The sequence below is a fragment of the Urtica dioica genome, chromosome 1 (assembly GCF_054948205.1).
Source record: "Urtica dioica subsp. dioica isolate 48M chromosome 1, U.dioica_male_clone48M_v1_H2, whole genome shotgun sequence".
NCBI lineage: Eukaryota > Viridiplantae > Streptophyta > Magnoliopsida > Rosales > Urticaceae > Urtica > Urtica dioica.
Window position 1 is genome coordinate 3,807,449 of NC_142756.1, and position 16,089 is coordinate 3,823,537.

General features: G+C 36.2%; 1 protein-coding gene and 2 pseudogenes across 2 annotated transcripts; all 3 read right to left on the reverse strand.

Annotated features, from left to right (window-relative positions):
• Positions 1-1,501: 1,501 nt before the first annotated feature.
• Positions 1,502-3,137, reverse strand: LOC149406506 (MDIS1-interacting receptor like kinase 2 pseudogene; annotated as a pseudogene).
• Positions 3,098-4,883, reverse strand: LOC149406507 (uncharacterized). Its single transcript, XM_089607301.1, has 2 exons — positions 4,220-4,883; positions 3,098-4,127 (listed from the first exon to the last, which is right to left on the reverse strand). The coding sequence occupies exons 1-2, from the start codon at positions 4,668-4,670 to the stop codon at positions 3,265-3,267; spliced, it is 1,314 nt and encodes a 437-aa protein (XP_089463427.1). The 5' UTR covers positions 4,671-4,883; the 3' UTR covers positions 3,098-3,264.
• Positions 4,884-6,655: 1,772 nt separating this feature from the next.
• LOC149406508 (uncharacterized) lies at positions 6,656-9,786 on the reverse strand (annotated as a pseudogene). The gene is made up of 3 exons (XR_016295532.1): positions 9,275-9,786; positions 7,548-9,179; positions 6,656-7,219 (listed from the first exon to the last, which is right to left on the reverse strand). The product of XR_016295532.1 is annotated as an uncharacterized LOC149406508 (transcript).
• Positions 9,787-16,089: the final 6,303 nt, after the last annotated feature.

Here is a 16,089-nt window from a genome sequence, read left to right on the forward strand (position 1 = left end):
TATATTGCCTAATCAAACTTGTGCTACCATATCGCTAGCAAAAAATTGCAATTTTTATATACTTCTGAAATTAAGTGATTGTCTTTCGAAATTCACTATTGTTCTCTCTCTATTACTCGAAGTTCAAATGGGTTTGAAAACAAAACCAATATATACTCATTCACAAAGAGGTTAACAAAACAGTACAAGAGGAAGTAGACTATCCCACTCAATAATGCTTAGTCTTTCTTCAACACGTTGAATTAGCATAAGCGTGCTTGTTACTTCAAAGTCTTCCACAATTAAGTCTCCGGTTCATAGTTTCAAAATCACGCCAAGCCTAACAATAATGCAAAGCACAATCAAAGGGATATGTGGTCGAATTCTCTGTCGTTCGTCCTCGGTCTTCTCTTTGCTCTTCTCGTCTCCCACAACATCATCTTCGTCCTCGGAGACCTCATCATCATTCTCAGCATCATCTTCTTCCTTGTAGCTCTCTTCCTTGTTGTCGCCGTGCTTGCAATCTTCTTTATCGTCCTAGTCGCCGCCGTCGTCCTCAACATAATCTTCGTGCTCAACGACCTCTTCATTTTCGGAGCCATCTCAACTCTCAAAGTTTTACCTTTCGCTCTCTTCGTCCTCGATTTTATGTTCAAGCTCAGCATCGTCATCCTTGTAGTCAACGCCCTGATTTCCATGGATATTTTAAAGTACATCTTTGTCGTCGCCTTTTGTTTCGTTTGAATCTTTTATTATAGTTTTTCCCCGTTCAAAGTTGCTTGCTTCAATAGATGACAATATATAATAGAGAATAATAGCTTGCTTAACTAAGTCTCTAGAAAATCTCGCTGTTCTATTAAGAATTTGAGTCGAACCTGATGTGAACCGTAGAAACGGTTCGTCAGTATTCTGGTTTTATGATAGTGTATCACATCTGTCTCAACGGATTGAGCATCATTTTTATAAAACCGTACAATGTACACAATGATGATAAGGATAAGAGCCTCAAAACTGATCTCCAATCGTGTGCAACACATGTAATCATGAATACGCACCATCATTGATTTAAAACCAATACTTAAACGACATATCTAGCCATATGAAACGCTAGAAATTTTGAAATAGCCAACGTTTCGTTAATATTTTGTAAATAACCACGTAAATCTATTTACGTTATCAAAATAATAAAAAACGCAAGAGTAAATTTCTAGTAAATATGACTATTTACGAAATATTTTCAATAGTTTTTTGCTATTTACGAAAAATTTACAAAACGTTGACTAAAACGCAAACGCTTATGTTTATGTGGATTATATCGCTTAATTTTTGTATTTATAAACTAAAACTGCATGGAAACAGCATAGACGTGAGCGCAACACAATACCCATTAAAGAGGAAAAATAACTATGTTGAAGAATTTCTTTTGTAAAATTCATACATAATTGGAAAACTATTCAATAGAAAATTTCTTTTGTAATCCATAAACAATAAATATAGATGCGACATGTACTTGCAAAAAAAATTAGCATTCAATTTCATTATTCACAATCCTACTGTCAACATGCACATAGGCTTGTGGAATGAGCAGCTGACCGATCGTAGTCTCACGTAACGGCTTTGCTAAGTGTGCTCTGCGAGCTGCAAGTTGTCGAGAAACCTGCTTCATTGCCGGTCGACGATTCGGTTTGGTATTTACGCATGAAAACGCGAGCGCAGCAACATGAACGACATCTTCTTCGATTAGCCGATTTCTTGGGGGCGGTATTCTCTTGTCAAGAACTTCACTGAGTGACGTGTTCAGAACCAAACACGATGACGAACTCGAGGTCAACGAAGATAGTAGCTCTCGAGGATGCCTTCCCATTAATGTTTCAAGTGCCACCACTCCGAAGGCATACACGTCACACTTTTCCGTTACACCCAATGTGTACGCAAGTTCTACAACCAGAAATAGAAAGACTGAGAGTGTTAGCTTTCATGTCATATTCCTGACAGTACCAAGTAAAATGAAATTGGATGGAAATTTTTTAAAAAAAAATTAGTAAAAATTAAATTCAATACAAAGTTTGGAAGACAAGAAAAAATTGAAGGAATTGTTTTTACTATATTTCATTGGTATTTAGATCTACTCTCGGAATTCCTGGCAACTTTTAGAGATTTTCATTATTTTCCCTTGAATTTACATACCCGGAGCAATGTATCCGTAAGTACCGGCAGGCATCGTCTGGTTGGACGAATCTGTTTCAAGCAGTCGAGCAGTGCCGAAATCGGAGACAAACGGCTCTAGATCTGAATTTAAAAGAATGTTTGTGGTTGACACGTCACGATGAACGATCGGCGGATTACAATCGTGATGCATGTACGACAAAGCATGAGCCGTGCCTTTGATAACATTCACTCTCTTGCTCCAATCAAATTCCATAGCCTGGGCATCGTGGCTTAGGACACAGAACAAGCTTCCTCTTTCCATGTAGTCGTATATCAGAAACATACATTTGTTGTGCAGACAGAATCCGTGGAGTCTTATGATGTTTCTGTGTCGTATCTCGGTTAGTGTTTTGACCTCGTTCCTGAAACTTTTCTTGATAGCCGGGTCATCCGACTCGAATCCGTGAAGTTTCTTCAACGCGACCACTTTTCCATTGGGCAGCTCTGCTCTATAAACACTTCCGTAACCGCCGGTTCCGATGCAATACCGAATGTCAAAATCGTTTGTTGCTCGGATGATGTCTTCAAACGCGACTTTTCCATCATAGTTCCATATTGAAAATATATCCCCGCTTCTTGTCCCTTTCGTATCCCTCACACCTCTAGTTATAGTTCTAGAAGCGAGCTTATACAACAAAACTCCGATGAAGAAAAATGCAAGGACGATCGAGATGGTAAGAGTAATTAGCAATTTGTGGTTGACTCTTGTTGAGCACGACTCGACTCCGGTACCACAGAACAATCTATCGATTCCAGTAAACGGTTCATCAGCAAAAGAATAGCATGATGTTTGAATGTGATCAGTGATCGAGACAAAGTAGTCGCAGGCAATTGTGAGGCCAAATAACGGTGGTAATTCCACGGGAATCGAGTTGTTTTTAAGGTCAAAGGTTGGTAACGAGCTTGACGTACATATGTCATAAGGAATACAACCTCTTAACTTGTTCCATGAAAGATTTAAAACATTCACTTGGAATCCAGCTATCTGCTTTGGCAATTTCCCAGATAAATGGTTCAGAGACAGGTCTAATTCCTCTAGCCCGGTCAGCTTCACCAGATCTGCTTCAAACAATCCCTTTATTTGATTGGAGCGTAAGTAAAGAAAACCAAGGGTTTTCGACAGACCCGCCAAGGTGGATAAATCGGACCGTTGAGCTTGTCATTGCTAAGATCTAAGAAACCTAGATTTTTACAGTTTCCTATTTCAAAAGGGATGGTACCGCTAATTTGGTTTGAACGGATCAAAAGCCGTTCCAATTTAGTCAAACGACCTAAATTTGGAGGAAGAGACCCGTTAAGATTGTTGAAACTCAGATCTAAAGATCTCAAATCTCTCAAGTTTCCTATTTCTAAGGGAATGGAACCACTGAATTGGTTGGTACTTAGGTGTAATCTCACAAGCTTGTAGAGATTCCCGATTTCTGGAGGAATTTCACCGCTAAGTTTGTTATCTTCAAGTTTGAGTTCCACCAAATCGGTTAACTGACCGATTGTTGAAAATAAGGAGCCACTGATCTTATTTGAGGAAAGCAGAAGAGAAGAAAGACTGAGTAGTTGGGCCAAAGTAGAAGGGAGGGGTCCAAAGAGCAAATTTTTGGAAAGATCAAGAGAAACTAAATGCTTGAGACTTCCTATTTCAACAGGGATTTCACCGTCTAATCTGTTAGATCGAGCATCGAGTTCAACCAATCGGGAAAGACCCTGCAGCGAGCTAGGAAGACGGCCTTGGATGCGATTATCGGAAAGATGGAGATGAGTGAGGTTGGTCAAGCTTCCCACGGAAAACGGGACGGTGCCGATCAACGAGTTGCTACTAAGGTTCAGCACCACCAGATTCTTCAATCCACCTATGTCTCTCGGAATCGAACCGCTGATCCCATTGTAGTGAAGATCAAGGACACGGAGCTTGGTGAGGTTGGTGAGCGAAAGTGGTAAATGGCCTATTTGAAGAATAAGTAAATAAATAAATAAAAAAAACCTTTTGTATAAACACACATATTATAAGAAACAGACATGTTAGCCTTTAACAGACCTGTTAGATTATTAAAGGAGAGGATGAGGTGAGTGAGGCTCGAACTAGCCCCTATGTCGCGAGGAATGACCCCAAAGAGTCTCGCGCCTGCGAAGTAAAGCCTCGCCAAATTCGGGAAAGAAGAGAATCTAAACTTTCCGAAATCTCTTTTCTTGTCGGAGTAGGACTCCTTTAAGCAGATTCCAAGACAGAACTCGGTAACGCTTTCGTCTTCATTGCAAGTTACGCCAGGGAAGCTGCACGGGGTTGTGGGACCGCCTTCCCAGTCCTTCCACCACTTAGTTTGAGATAAAGCGCTGGCTTCACGTCCCGGCGATGATTTCGCCGGCGTTAACATGAAGAGAAGACAAGCACATGAAACCACAACAGCGAGTGTAGATTTGGAGGCTCTCATCTTCACGTGCATGATAATAGTTTTCAAGCCATTTTGGGATGCCATTTTGTAGTCCATCTACGATACAAAATATTTCTTGAAGAGTCAGTCAATACCCTGGCAACGTTCCCTGTAATTTCTGTCCAGACTTTTTTTTCCATCAGAAACGTCATTGTTATACAATAGCAGCATAGTAAAAGGAAATAAAGTTTTGTAAGATTGAGTAATATATTATTATTTTGACACACGACTGAAGCATAGTAAAAAGATATAATAGCAGCTAGGTGGGAAGACATTAAATTACACTGTTCAGTGCAAGCAGGTACGAGCGTCTAGAGCACTAAATAATCGTTAATTTCTGCGTAATTTATTGTTTACAATTGTGGTGTTGGGCTATAGATCAACGCGGAGAAGTCAACAATTAAGACCAATTAATAACATGGTGGACCAACATGATTGACCGTAAAAGTCTAGAGATTGATTTTACTTCTATAACAAACACAATTAATAAAGAAAATGACTTCAAATACGTCTTCTAATTTATTCTCCAACCTTGACCGATTTCGTAGAGATCATTTTTTTTACTCTGATTCAACAGAAAATTAAGGATAAGCAGAGTAAGTGCCAAGACAGAGGTAAAATATTTTTTATATTAATTTTGGTTATTTCACTAATGTAAAATGTACTTTTGGCTATTTATTTGCAAATCCGTAAATTTCAATTGGCTACTTAACTATAACGCTCTTAATTTTATATTATTTTTTAATTAGAAGCTGTCTACAAAATAAATTTCACGGGTTTGCCCAAAATGATTCATAGGACTTCCTGGCCAAGGAGGTTAGGAACATACCGCGGCCTCGAAGCTATGCTCGAGCTGATCATCATCTCCGAGGCCGCCAATAGATTGATGTATATATAGTTCATGGCTCTTGAGTCTGTGGAACGTTTTGACCTCACAATAGGTCGAACCTGAAAAGAAATTTATTGCGAGTCGTTTAGAGCTCCTAAAACATATTGGAAATAAATGAAATAAAAAGCCTTATTATGAGGAAAATTATTTACGAAAGGAAGCTCTTGAGGTGACCCAGATCAGAACTCCGCTTAAATGCGAAAAAAGGATGTTGAATTTCAATCAAAAGATTATTGCATTTTCACAAGTCAAAAACTCTAATATACATTTAGCGCAAGGCAGGTAGAGGAAGAGCCAATAAGAAGGAGACTATTAACGTCAAAGAAGCACCAAAACCTCCACAGGTAAATTGAGGAAGAAGCAGCCTTAATATTTAAGCTTAGTCGCCCTTATTTCCAGTTTAAATCATACGCGGTAAATCTCATCGGTTTATTTTTTAATAAAAGTGATAGCAATACTTATTTTTCTGTGTGTCAAATTTTTATATTGAACATAGGCCCTATTCAAAACTTTCTCCATAGATTCGGGATGTGTTAAGCAAGACCTAAGAGCAAGTTCAAATTTAAAAGCATCAATATAGCCGCTCATTTCATTTCGTAATAATAGGGATTTATGATTCCTAGCTTCCCTGAAGCCTAGTTATTATGCATACGGCACGGGTGGCATTTTTTCCCGAAGGATCATATTTTTTAAGATTCATATCCAATTAAATTAAAACATTAAAAAATCATGTTAAATGATTTATTTAATCGTGTTTAAAATATTTAATCATAGAAGAAAAAATAAAAACAAAGTCATAAGTGATGATCTGGCTTCTGCTACTTCTACTACTACGGCTAGCAAGATTACACCTTTGTTATCATGTTGCATTGCAAGCGTTTGAGGAAAACTTATACATGACTTTTGTGAATTTTATGAATGTATTATTTAATTATTATTCTTTGTTGAATGTGGAGCTTTTCCTGGGATCTTCCGGCAACTTGAATTCTCTGATTCAAAATATAGTTGGCAAACGGCACGATCCTAAGTGATTTCTTAGCTTGACCCTCAAGAATTCACTTTATTTGAGACAATTTAGGTTTTCATGAGATTCAACAATTTATTCCCAAAAATTTACAATCTACTAGGAAAAAAAAGACAAGGAAAAACCAAGTAAAATCAATGTTTTCAAATTTTATAGAAATCGAACCACCATTGATCGTAAACTTATTTTGACACAGTATGGGTCCATAAACAAGAAAAATCATAGGCTTATGAAATATCATATACAAGAAATATGATACGCACTTGCAAAAGAAAATATCATTCAATTTCACTAATCTCGATCATATTGTCAACATGCGCATAGGCTTCTGGAACACGCAACTGGCCGATCGTAGTTTCACGTAGATGCTTGGCTAGCCTTGTTCTTCTGTTGACTAGAAGTTGTTGAGAAACTTGTTTCATTGTGGGTCGACAATTCGGATTGTTATTTACACAAGCAAATGCGAGCGCTGCAACATGAACGACGTCTCCTTCGATCATCCAATTTCTTGGGGGCGGTATTCTCTTGTCAAGAACTTCACTGAGTGGCGTGTTTAGAGCTGACGAGGCAGAAGAACTCGAGTTCAATGAAGATAGTAGTTCTTGCGGATGCTTCCCCATCAAGGTTTCCAGTGCGACGACACCAAAACTGTACACGTCACACTTTTCTGAAACAACAATGTGTAGGCAAGCTCTGCAACCACATAATAAAAGACAGAGCCTTGGTCAAGAGTCTAGAGTTTAGTACTAAAATGAAATTGAAAGGAAAGTGAAACTCGTCTTAAAAAAATTCTGTCAAAATTGAAATTCTAGACTGAGTGTATAGGAAAATTTGTGGGAAATTAAATTTCAAACTATTTTTCGATTCTTGTTTGGATATAATTCTGATTTCTTCCACAATTTATCAACGGTAATTCGAATTTTCCTTTATGCAAGCAAGACTAGGAATATGCATCAAGTTCCAATACAAGTCCTTAAGGGATAGTACCAAAATATTGAAAACTAGAGACGAATCTACATACCTGGAGCAATATATCCGTAAGTACCAGCAAGCATCGTTTGGTTGGAAGAATCTGGATCGAGTAGTCGAGCAGTGCCAAAATCGGAGACGAATGGCTCAAGTTCTGAATTCAAGAGAATATTGGTGGTCGTCACATCACGATGAACGATCGGAGGATTACAATCGTGATGCATGTACGACAAAGCATGAGCCGTGCCTTTGATTACATTCACTCTCTTGCTCCAATCAAATTCCACAGCCTCTGCGTCGATGCTCAGGACACAGAACAAGCTTCCTCTTTCCATGTAGTCGTATATCAGAAACATACATTTGTTGTGCAGACAGAATCCGTGGAGTCTTATGATGCTTCTGTGTCGTATCTCCGTCAGTGTTTTGACCTCGTTCCTGAAACTTTTCATGAAAGCTGGATCATCCGACTCGGAGCCGTGAAGTTTCTTCAATGCGACAATTTTTCCATTGGGTAAATCTGCTCTATAAACACTTCCGTAACCGCCGGTTCCGATGCAACACCGAATGTCGAAATCGTTTGTGGCTCGTGTGATGTCTTCAAACGCGATTTTTCCATCGTAGTTCCATATTGAAAATATATCCCCGCTTCTTGTCCCTTTCGTATCCCTCGGGGCTTTTATTTTATTTCTAGAAACAAGCTTATACAACAGAACTCCGGAAAAGGAAAAGGCAAAAAGAATCGAGATGGTAAGAGTAATTACCAACTTGTAGTTGATTCTCCCAGAGCACAACTTTACTCTGGAATCACAGAACAATCTGCGGATTCCATGAAATCGCGCAAATGAAGAACAAGGAGTTGGATGAGTTTCACTGATCCAGGCAATATAACTACAGGCTCTTTGTATACCTTCCATGGTCGATAATTCCGATTGAATCAAGTTATGATTAAGATCAAGGTAAAGTCGTCGTGACCCATCTGAGTTGCATATTGCATAAGGAATACAGCCACTCAGTCTGTTTGATGAAAGGTTTAACGTTATTGTGGAATAAGGTAAAGGTTTAGATAAGTTCGTATTGAATCGAGCTATCTCCTTCGGCAATTTCCCGGACAAGCGATTAAGAGACAGGTCTAGAAACACCAACTCTGTCAGATTCGCGAGATCTACTTCGAACACCCCAGTTATTTCATTTGAGCTCAAGTCTAGATGATAAAGGGTTTTGGAGAGACCTGCGAGAGGTGGATAAATCGGACCGCTGAGCTTGTTTTGGCCAAGATCTAAGTAAGACAAACTCTTACAGTTACCTATGGCAAAAGGGATGGTACCATTAATTTGGTTTGAACGAACGCTAAGTGTTTCCAAATTAATTAAACTACCTAAAGTTGGAGGAAGAGGCCCTTTGAGATCATTGAAACCTAGATTTAACTGTGTCAAGTTCTTCAAGTTTCCTATTTCTAAGGGAATCGAATCATGAAATCGGTTTGAGCTGAGGTCTAAAAGCGCAAGTTTGTTGAGATTCCCAATTACTGGAGGAATTTCCCCGGAAAGTTGGTTATCATGAAGACTGAATTTCAACAAATTGGTTAATTTGCCAAAAGTAGAAGGGAGAGTTCCAGTTAAAAAGTTATGGGACAGATCGAGATAAATTAACTCCTTCAGACTTCCTATCGACGGAGGCAACTGACCTATACAAGAATAACTTAATTATTAATTGAAATACTAATTGATAAATAGAAAAAGTACTAGTAAAATAATGATAGGACATATATTTTAATATGACCTGTCAGAAAATTGAAGGAGAGATCGAGGTGAGTAAGACCCGAACTAGCCCCTATGTCGTGAGGAATGACCCCGCGGAGTTGTGTTTTTTCAAGGCGGAGCAACACCAGATTCGGGAAAGAAGAGAAGTTGAAATTTCCGAAATCTCTGTTTTCCTGTATCGGGAACCAGGACCCATCAATCTCAACGACGCTTTGGTCTTGATTGCAAGTCACGCTGTAGAGCTCGCACGCGGTCGTGAAATTGCGGACCCAGGACTCCCACCACCCAGTTTGGAGCAGAGCTTTGAGTTCTTGCTCCGGCGATGCATTCACCGGCGCAAACATGAACACAAAAGTAGCCCATGACACCAAAGCAACTAGTATGATGAACTTAGAAGCTCTCATGCTATAACTACTTAATTCAATCTCTGTATAGAACTTGGTAGTATACTTGATTTTTGCTGAGATTCTTCTGCAGAGATGTTTCTTTTTATATGTGTTATTATATGTAATCAGAAAGCTTTAATTTTTTAAGTGTAAGAGAACGTAGTGTTGTGAATGTGATTATATATAGGCATCTTCATTACTATGAAATAGACCCTACGAAGGGACACTAAACTCTAATTACTAAATGTATTATTACTAATTTTATTATTAGTAGTAAATTCTCTGTATAAATCATCTTTAATTATTAGATCATTCAATTCCGGCTAATATTGGTATAGTATATATACTTGTCATCAATTATAACAAAATTATTGTCGTACATGTATGAAGTAAGATATAATACATTCTAGTCATATTCTTCAAGGTCTCCAACTAGTGAAGTTTTGGTGTAAGGAGCATTAAAGGTCTGTTTGCTTGGTTGTGAGTTAAGCTCCGTCTTGAATAAGAGATTTAATTCATAATTTGTACATAATTTACTGTTTTCTTGTGGTAAGACAGTTGTGGTATTAAGCTTCTAAGCAAAAAATGAAAGTAAATATCTAGACTTGACTTGTATCCATTATCCATTATCCATTATCCATTAGAAGAAGGAAAGCTTTTAACCTTGTTCCGACACGTGGCGCCTCCAATCGGCGACACGTGGCGCCTCCAATCGGCGACACGTGGCGGAACAAGGTTAAAAACTTTCTTCTTTTTTTTTTGGCCTTTTTGGCTTCCGATTTTTTTTTTTTTTTTTTTTTTTTCCCTTTTGGCCGGAACCAGGTTTAATGGTTTTTTTTTTTTTTTGCCAATTAATGCATGAACTATACTAATGTAATATATATATATAAATATATATATATAACATAATAATATTTACTATAAATATATTTTTCTATATCAGGTACACATCTGTACATTTATGTTATTCCCTAAAAAAACATTATCTTGTACATTTATCCATTTCCATTACATCCATTACATATTATCCATAGCATAGTTAATAAGAAGTATAGCTTCTTCGACTTTTATCCACGTTCCGCCACGTGACGTCGCCATATGGCGACACGTGGCGGGGTTTTTTTTTTTTTTGCCTGATCCATTTCTTCCTTTTTTTTTTTTTTGCCTAAACCTTCTGTGTTTTTTTTTTCAATTTTGATTTTTTTTTCTCTTCCAAATATCAATATATTTTGTATAATTTTTTTATGTATATTATAATCATAATTACTAATACTATATCAATAACATATATTTTCATTTATTTTTTTTCCCGATCTTTAATTTTTTTTCCCTCTCTCATCAATATATTTTGTAATATTTTTATTTCAACTTGAATCCTCGTGCCGCCAGGCAGCGATACGTGGAAGCCATTTTTTTTTCCTTCCGATTTTGATTTTTTTTTTACTTCCGATTTTGATTTTTTTTTTCTTTCCAATTTGATTTTTTTATATTTTTTTATGTATATTATAATCATAATTACTAATAATATATTATATCAATAACATATATTATCATTTATTTTTTTTTCCAACCTTTAATTTTTTCCCCCTCTCATCAATATATTTTGTATATTTTTTTTTTCCAACTTGAATCCTGGTGCCGCCAGGCAGTGACACGTGGAAGCCATTTTTTTTTCCTTCCGATTTTGAATTTTTTTTTTACTTCCGATTTTGATTTTTTTTTTTGCTTTCCAATTTTGATTTTTTTTCCCTTCCAAACATCAATATATTTTGTATCTTTTTTTTTATGTATATTATAATCATGATTACTAATACTATATTATACTATATCAATAACATCTATTATCATTTTTTTTCCCGACCTTTAATTTTTTTCCCCTCTCTCATCAATATATTTTGTATATATTTTTATTTCAACTTCAATTCTGGTGCCGCCAGACAACGACACGCGGAGCCATTTTTTTTCCCTTCCGTTTTGATTTTTTTTTACTTTCGATTTTGAATTTTTTTTCCTTCTTTCATAAATATATTTTGTATAATTTTTGTATGTATATTAATTTCTTTCCTCCCTCTCTTATCAATGTATTTTGTATAATTTTTTAATGTATATTATATTTAATACAATTAAAAGTCTAAACTTACTTTATTTTACTTATTTTTCTTTTTCATTTTTTTTTTTTAAATATTGCTGACTCGCGCGTAGCGCGTTTTTTAAACTAGTAGTAGTATATGGGACCGACACTTACCAGCAATTAAGTTCATGGAGGGCCAAAACGCTACGCTTTGCGATAAAAGTCTAGATAAATACTTTTCTCCTATCACAAACACAATTAATAATGAAAATGACTGCAAATCAGAATATTTTTTTCCCATCTTCTAATTTTGTTTTGGACTTGGCAATTTCATAGAATTTTCCACTTTTCTATCAACGAAAAAGAAGGAAGCAAGATTAACAAAATAATTGTGAAAATCCAAATAAAATACCTCATCCAATCCCGGTCATCGGTTTATACTTCAATTTTAATATCCCTCCTTCCAATCTACCTACGGTTATGTTCTACGGGATTGTTAGCAATATTACAAATAATATTGATAGAAATTAAAGAAAAAAGCAAGAAAATAATAAAATTTGTATTAAAAAAAAATAGAACATAAACCGAAAATGAATAAGAAAATGTCGGCATGGAAAGTGCCGAGGCCCGTTGGACGGTTTCCTTGAAGTTTTTTATATCTCTCACGAAATCCTCTCAGGATACAACGACTAACAAGATGAGCAATGCACCACAAGACTCGACTTCGGTGAATTAGAACTCGAGCGTCAGAAACTACCACCGGACTACAAGTAAACAAATAAAGGAAAACAGTTTCTGAAAGAGAGTTGGATGTGTTTACTCTGTGTTCAGAATGAGAGAACCCAAAGCCTTTTATAGTTGAAGCATGATAATGGTTACACGAATTTGAAAAACCCAAAACGTTCAGCCATAATAGCCAATTAAAAATGTTCAACTTCGCTCAAAAGATAATTGCATTTTCACAAGTAAAAGACTGTTACAAAAATTTATTTAATTTCTATCCCATCCGTATAATCTTATTTCCTGCGACAACAACCAAATGTAGATTTCTGATTTTCCAATATATAAATCACGCTGAGTTTTCCAGAATTCGTCACTTGGTTTTCGAACTTCTATCTCTTTCTCTCTCTCAAACACATTTTTTTTCCAAAATTGTTCTTGTCTACGTTCGGATTTCACTGCGTCTTGGTACAGTATGAATTCAAGCTTGTCATATCCTGCGATATTCTTATTTGTGGCCTTCAAGACATTGTCGAGATGCAAGAGATATTATAAGAAAAGCGCATCTCATGCGTAATTCGGAAGCTCTCATCTTCACGTGCTTGATAATAATTTTCAAGCATTTTGGGATGCCATTTTGTAGTCCATCTACGATTCAAATTATTTCTTGAAGGGAAAATAACACATTTATACCCTGTGTTTTAGTGAAATGTCGAGTTTAACCATCGGTTTTCGAAAATGTCGAGTTCATACCCTCTGTTTAACTAAAATGACGAAATTATACCCTTTGTTTAACTAAAATGACGAAATTATACCCTGAAATAGACAACCGTGTCACGAATATTCTTTTTATTGACTTTTCATTGACATTGACTATAATATTTATATATAAACACCAATTATCTTTACTCATTCGCGCCATATATGTAACTTATTTAAAAACTAAAAAATAAACAACAGTCTCTTAATCGTGAAGAACACATAAAGAGGCAAAAGGGTAAACATCGATAGTTGATAGTCATCAAAATTGCATATTCGAACAAAGAATCAAGGATTTAGAGTTACAATTCGAACACAGAATGAAGTCATTTGTTAGGAGCTATGAGTTTTATTATTTAATTTCAATTTAAGGCTATTTTTATTTCAAAATTGAGAATTTGGAAGTTAGGGCACTGATTTAGATTTGATTTGGTTTTTCTTATATAAGAGTTAATATCAATGAAAGGGAGATTTGTGACGCTGTTATTCATTTCATGGTATAATTTCGTCATTTTAGTTAAACAGATGGTAAAATTTCGTCATTTTAGTTAAACAGAGGGTATGAACTCGACATTTTTGAAAACCGATGGTTAAACTCGACATTTCACTAAAACACATGGTATAAATATGTTATTTTCCCTTTCTTCAACAGTCAGTCAATACCCTCTCAACGTTCCCTGTCATTTCTGTCCAGACTTTTTTTTTCCATCAGAAACGTCATTGTTATACAATAGCAGCACAGTAAAAGGAAATAAAGTTTTGTAAGATTGAGGAATATATTGTTATTTTGACAGACGACTGAAGCATAGTAAAAAGATATAATAGCAGCTAGGTGGGAAGAACATTAAATTACACTGTTCAGTGCAAGCACGTACGAGCCTCTAGAGCACTAAATAATCGTTAATTTCTACGTAATTTATTGTTTACAATTGTGGTGTTGGGCTATAGATCAACAATTAAGACCAATTAATAACCAGGGCCGGCTTAATAGATTATGGGACCTAAAGCGAAAGTTCGAAATAGGACCTTTAAATTTTTTTTAAACATAAAAAAAATTTCTTTTTTTTTCTTAATTTTATTGTACTCCAATTACTAATTTTTACTGGTAGTATGGGCAATTATTCTTTATTTATATTTGCAAAGTAACCCAAACAAAAAATTATTGACAATATATAACAATCAGGAAAAAAAAATGTCTAATTGATATTTATAACGCAAACAACATAAATAATAAAGAAAAAAACAATAATAAACAGAGAAATATAAATGATAATTACTTTTTTATATTTATTTGCACATAAGAGAGCCTAATTTGGAGAATATATATAGAAGAATTAATGGACTGCATATATGATTTTTATATAAGCAGAGCCGGCTCAACTAAATCGAAGGCCCTGGGCGCAGAAAAAAAAAAAAGGGGCCACTACTACAAAAATAGGATTCTACAACGCTTAAAAAACGTTGTAGAATGATTCTACAACGCTTCTTAAGCGTTGTAGAATCCTGCGTTGTAGAAGCTTCTACAACGCTTAAAAATCCGTTGTAGAATCCAACAGCTTTCTACAACGCTTAATTATCCGTTGTAGAAACTACGCTTCTACAACGGAATCTTAAGCGTTGTAGAAGCTTCTACAACGGTCTAATTCCATTGTGTAATTTTAAAATATTTTCACACATGTCGCCGCGGCGACGTATATTTTTCGCCGCGGCGACGTGCTTCTACAATGGATTGATTTTCCGTTGTAGAGCGGCTAGAATTATACGTCGCCGCGGCGAGTTATTTGCCGCGGCGAGGTACGTTCCGAGCCGCGGCGAGAACATTCTACAACGGATATTCAATCCGTTGTAGAAGCACGTCGCCGCGGCGAAAAATATACGTCGCCGCGGCGAGAAATTCGCCGCGGCGAAGTCAAATCTTAGCCGCGGCGAGATGATTCTACAACGGATATAATGCGTTGTAGGAAGGCGATGAATTTTTTTTTAAAAACTCGCCGCGGCGAAGAAAAAATCTCGCCGCGGCGAGACTAAGATTTCTAATTTGCTTGCTCTCGGTATCTTGTCTCGCCGCGGCGAGAAGTATAGTTCGCCGCGGCGAGAATCATTTATTTTCAATCCACAATTTGTTTTTTACACGATACTAGCACCTGAAAATAATCTTCAATACAAAAAATATCTAATATATACATTCATCTCAAATATCCTCATCTTTAAAACATTCAAAATCTAATATATACATCTTCGAAAAAACTAGCTAATCGTCACAGTTAATAAATGTTTGTACATAAGTTACCCATTCTTCCCTAACTCTCTCTAAATCCTCTTTTGTATAGGATTTCTTATTTTCTAATTTTCCTACACCTCCTACGACTATATCACGCATATAAGAAATGACAAAATACCCGCATTCCGTGTTTCCCGTTTGTCTCGGAGCGTCCCAAGCCTTGATGTACGTTGATTGCCCGTTACTATTGGCGTTTTGATGCTCGAGCTTGAAATCAACAAGAACCCTATATAACACGGAGATTATAAGAGAAAAAACATCTAGAACGGTTTATAATAAAAATTATTTAAGAAATCAAAATATTACCTTTTTATCAATCGATTTAAATCCGTTGGGATTTTATTTCTCAACGGGTCAAAGAACATAGCGCTATTTCTCCAAAGGTCGAGGACAACGAGCATCCAATGCGCACCTTTGTTATACGGCATCAAAACTAGTTCACCAAATTTGCAATGTCGTACCACGTTTCCAACGTCCTTGACTCGTTTTGACAAATAAGCCTCCTCGTCGTCATTTTGTATATACGAACTTAAGCTCGGATTTATAAAACAAAAATTTCGAGTCTTCTTCGCCTTTTCTAGCCTCGATCGTAGATAGCTATGACAAACAAATATTTA

Coding starts and splice junctions, on each gene's coding strand:
- LOC149406507 (XM_089607301.1), bottom strand. CDS start 4,670: ATGGACTACAAAATGGCATCCCAAAATGGCTTGAAAACTATTATCATG. Junction 4,128..4,219: donor CTCCTTTAATAATCTAACAG/GTCTGTTAAAGG, acceptor TTCTTCAAATAG/GCCATTTACCACTTTCGCTC.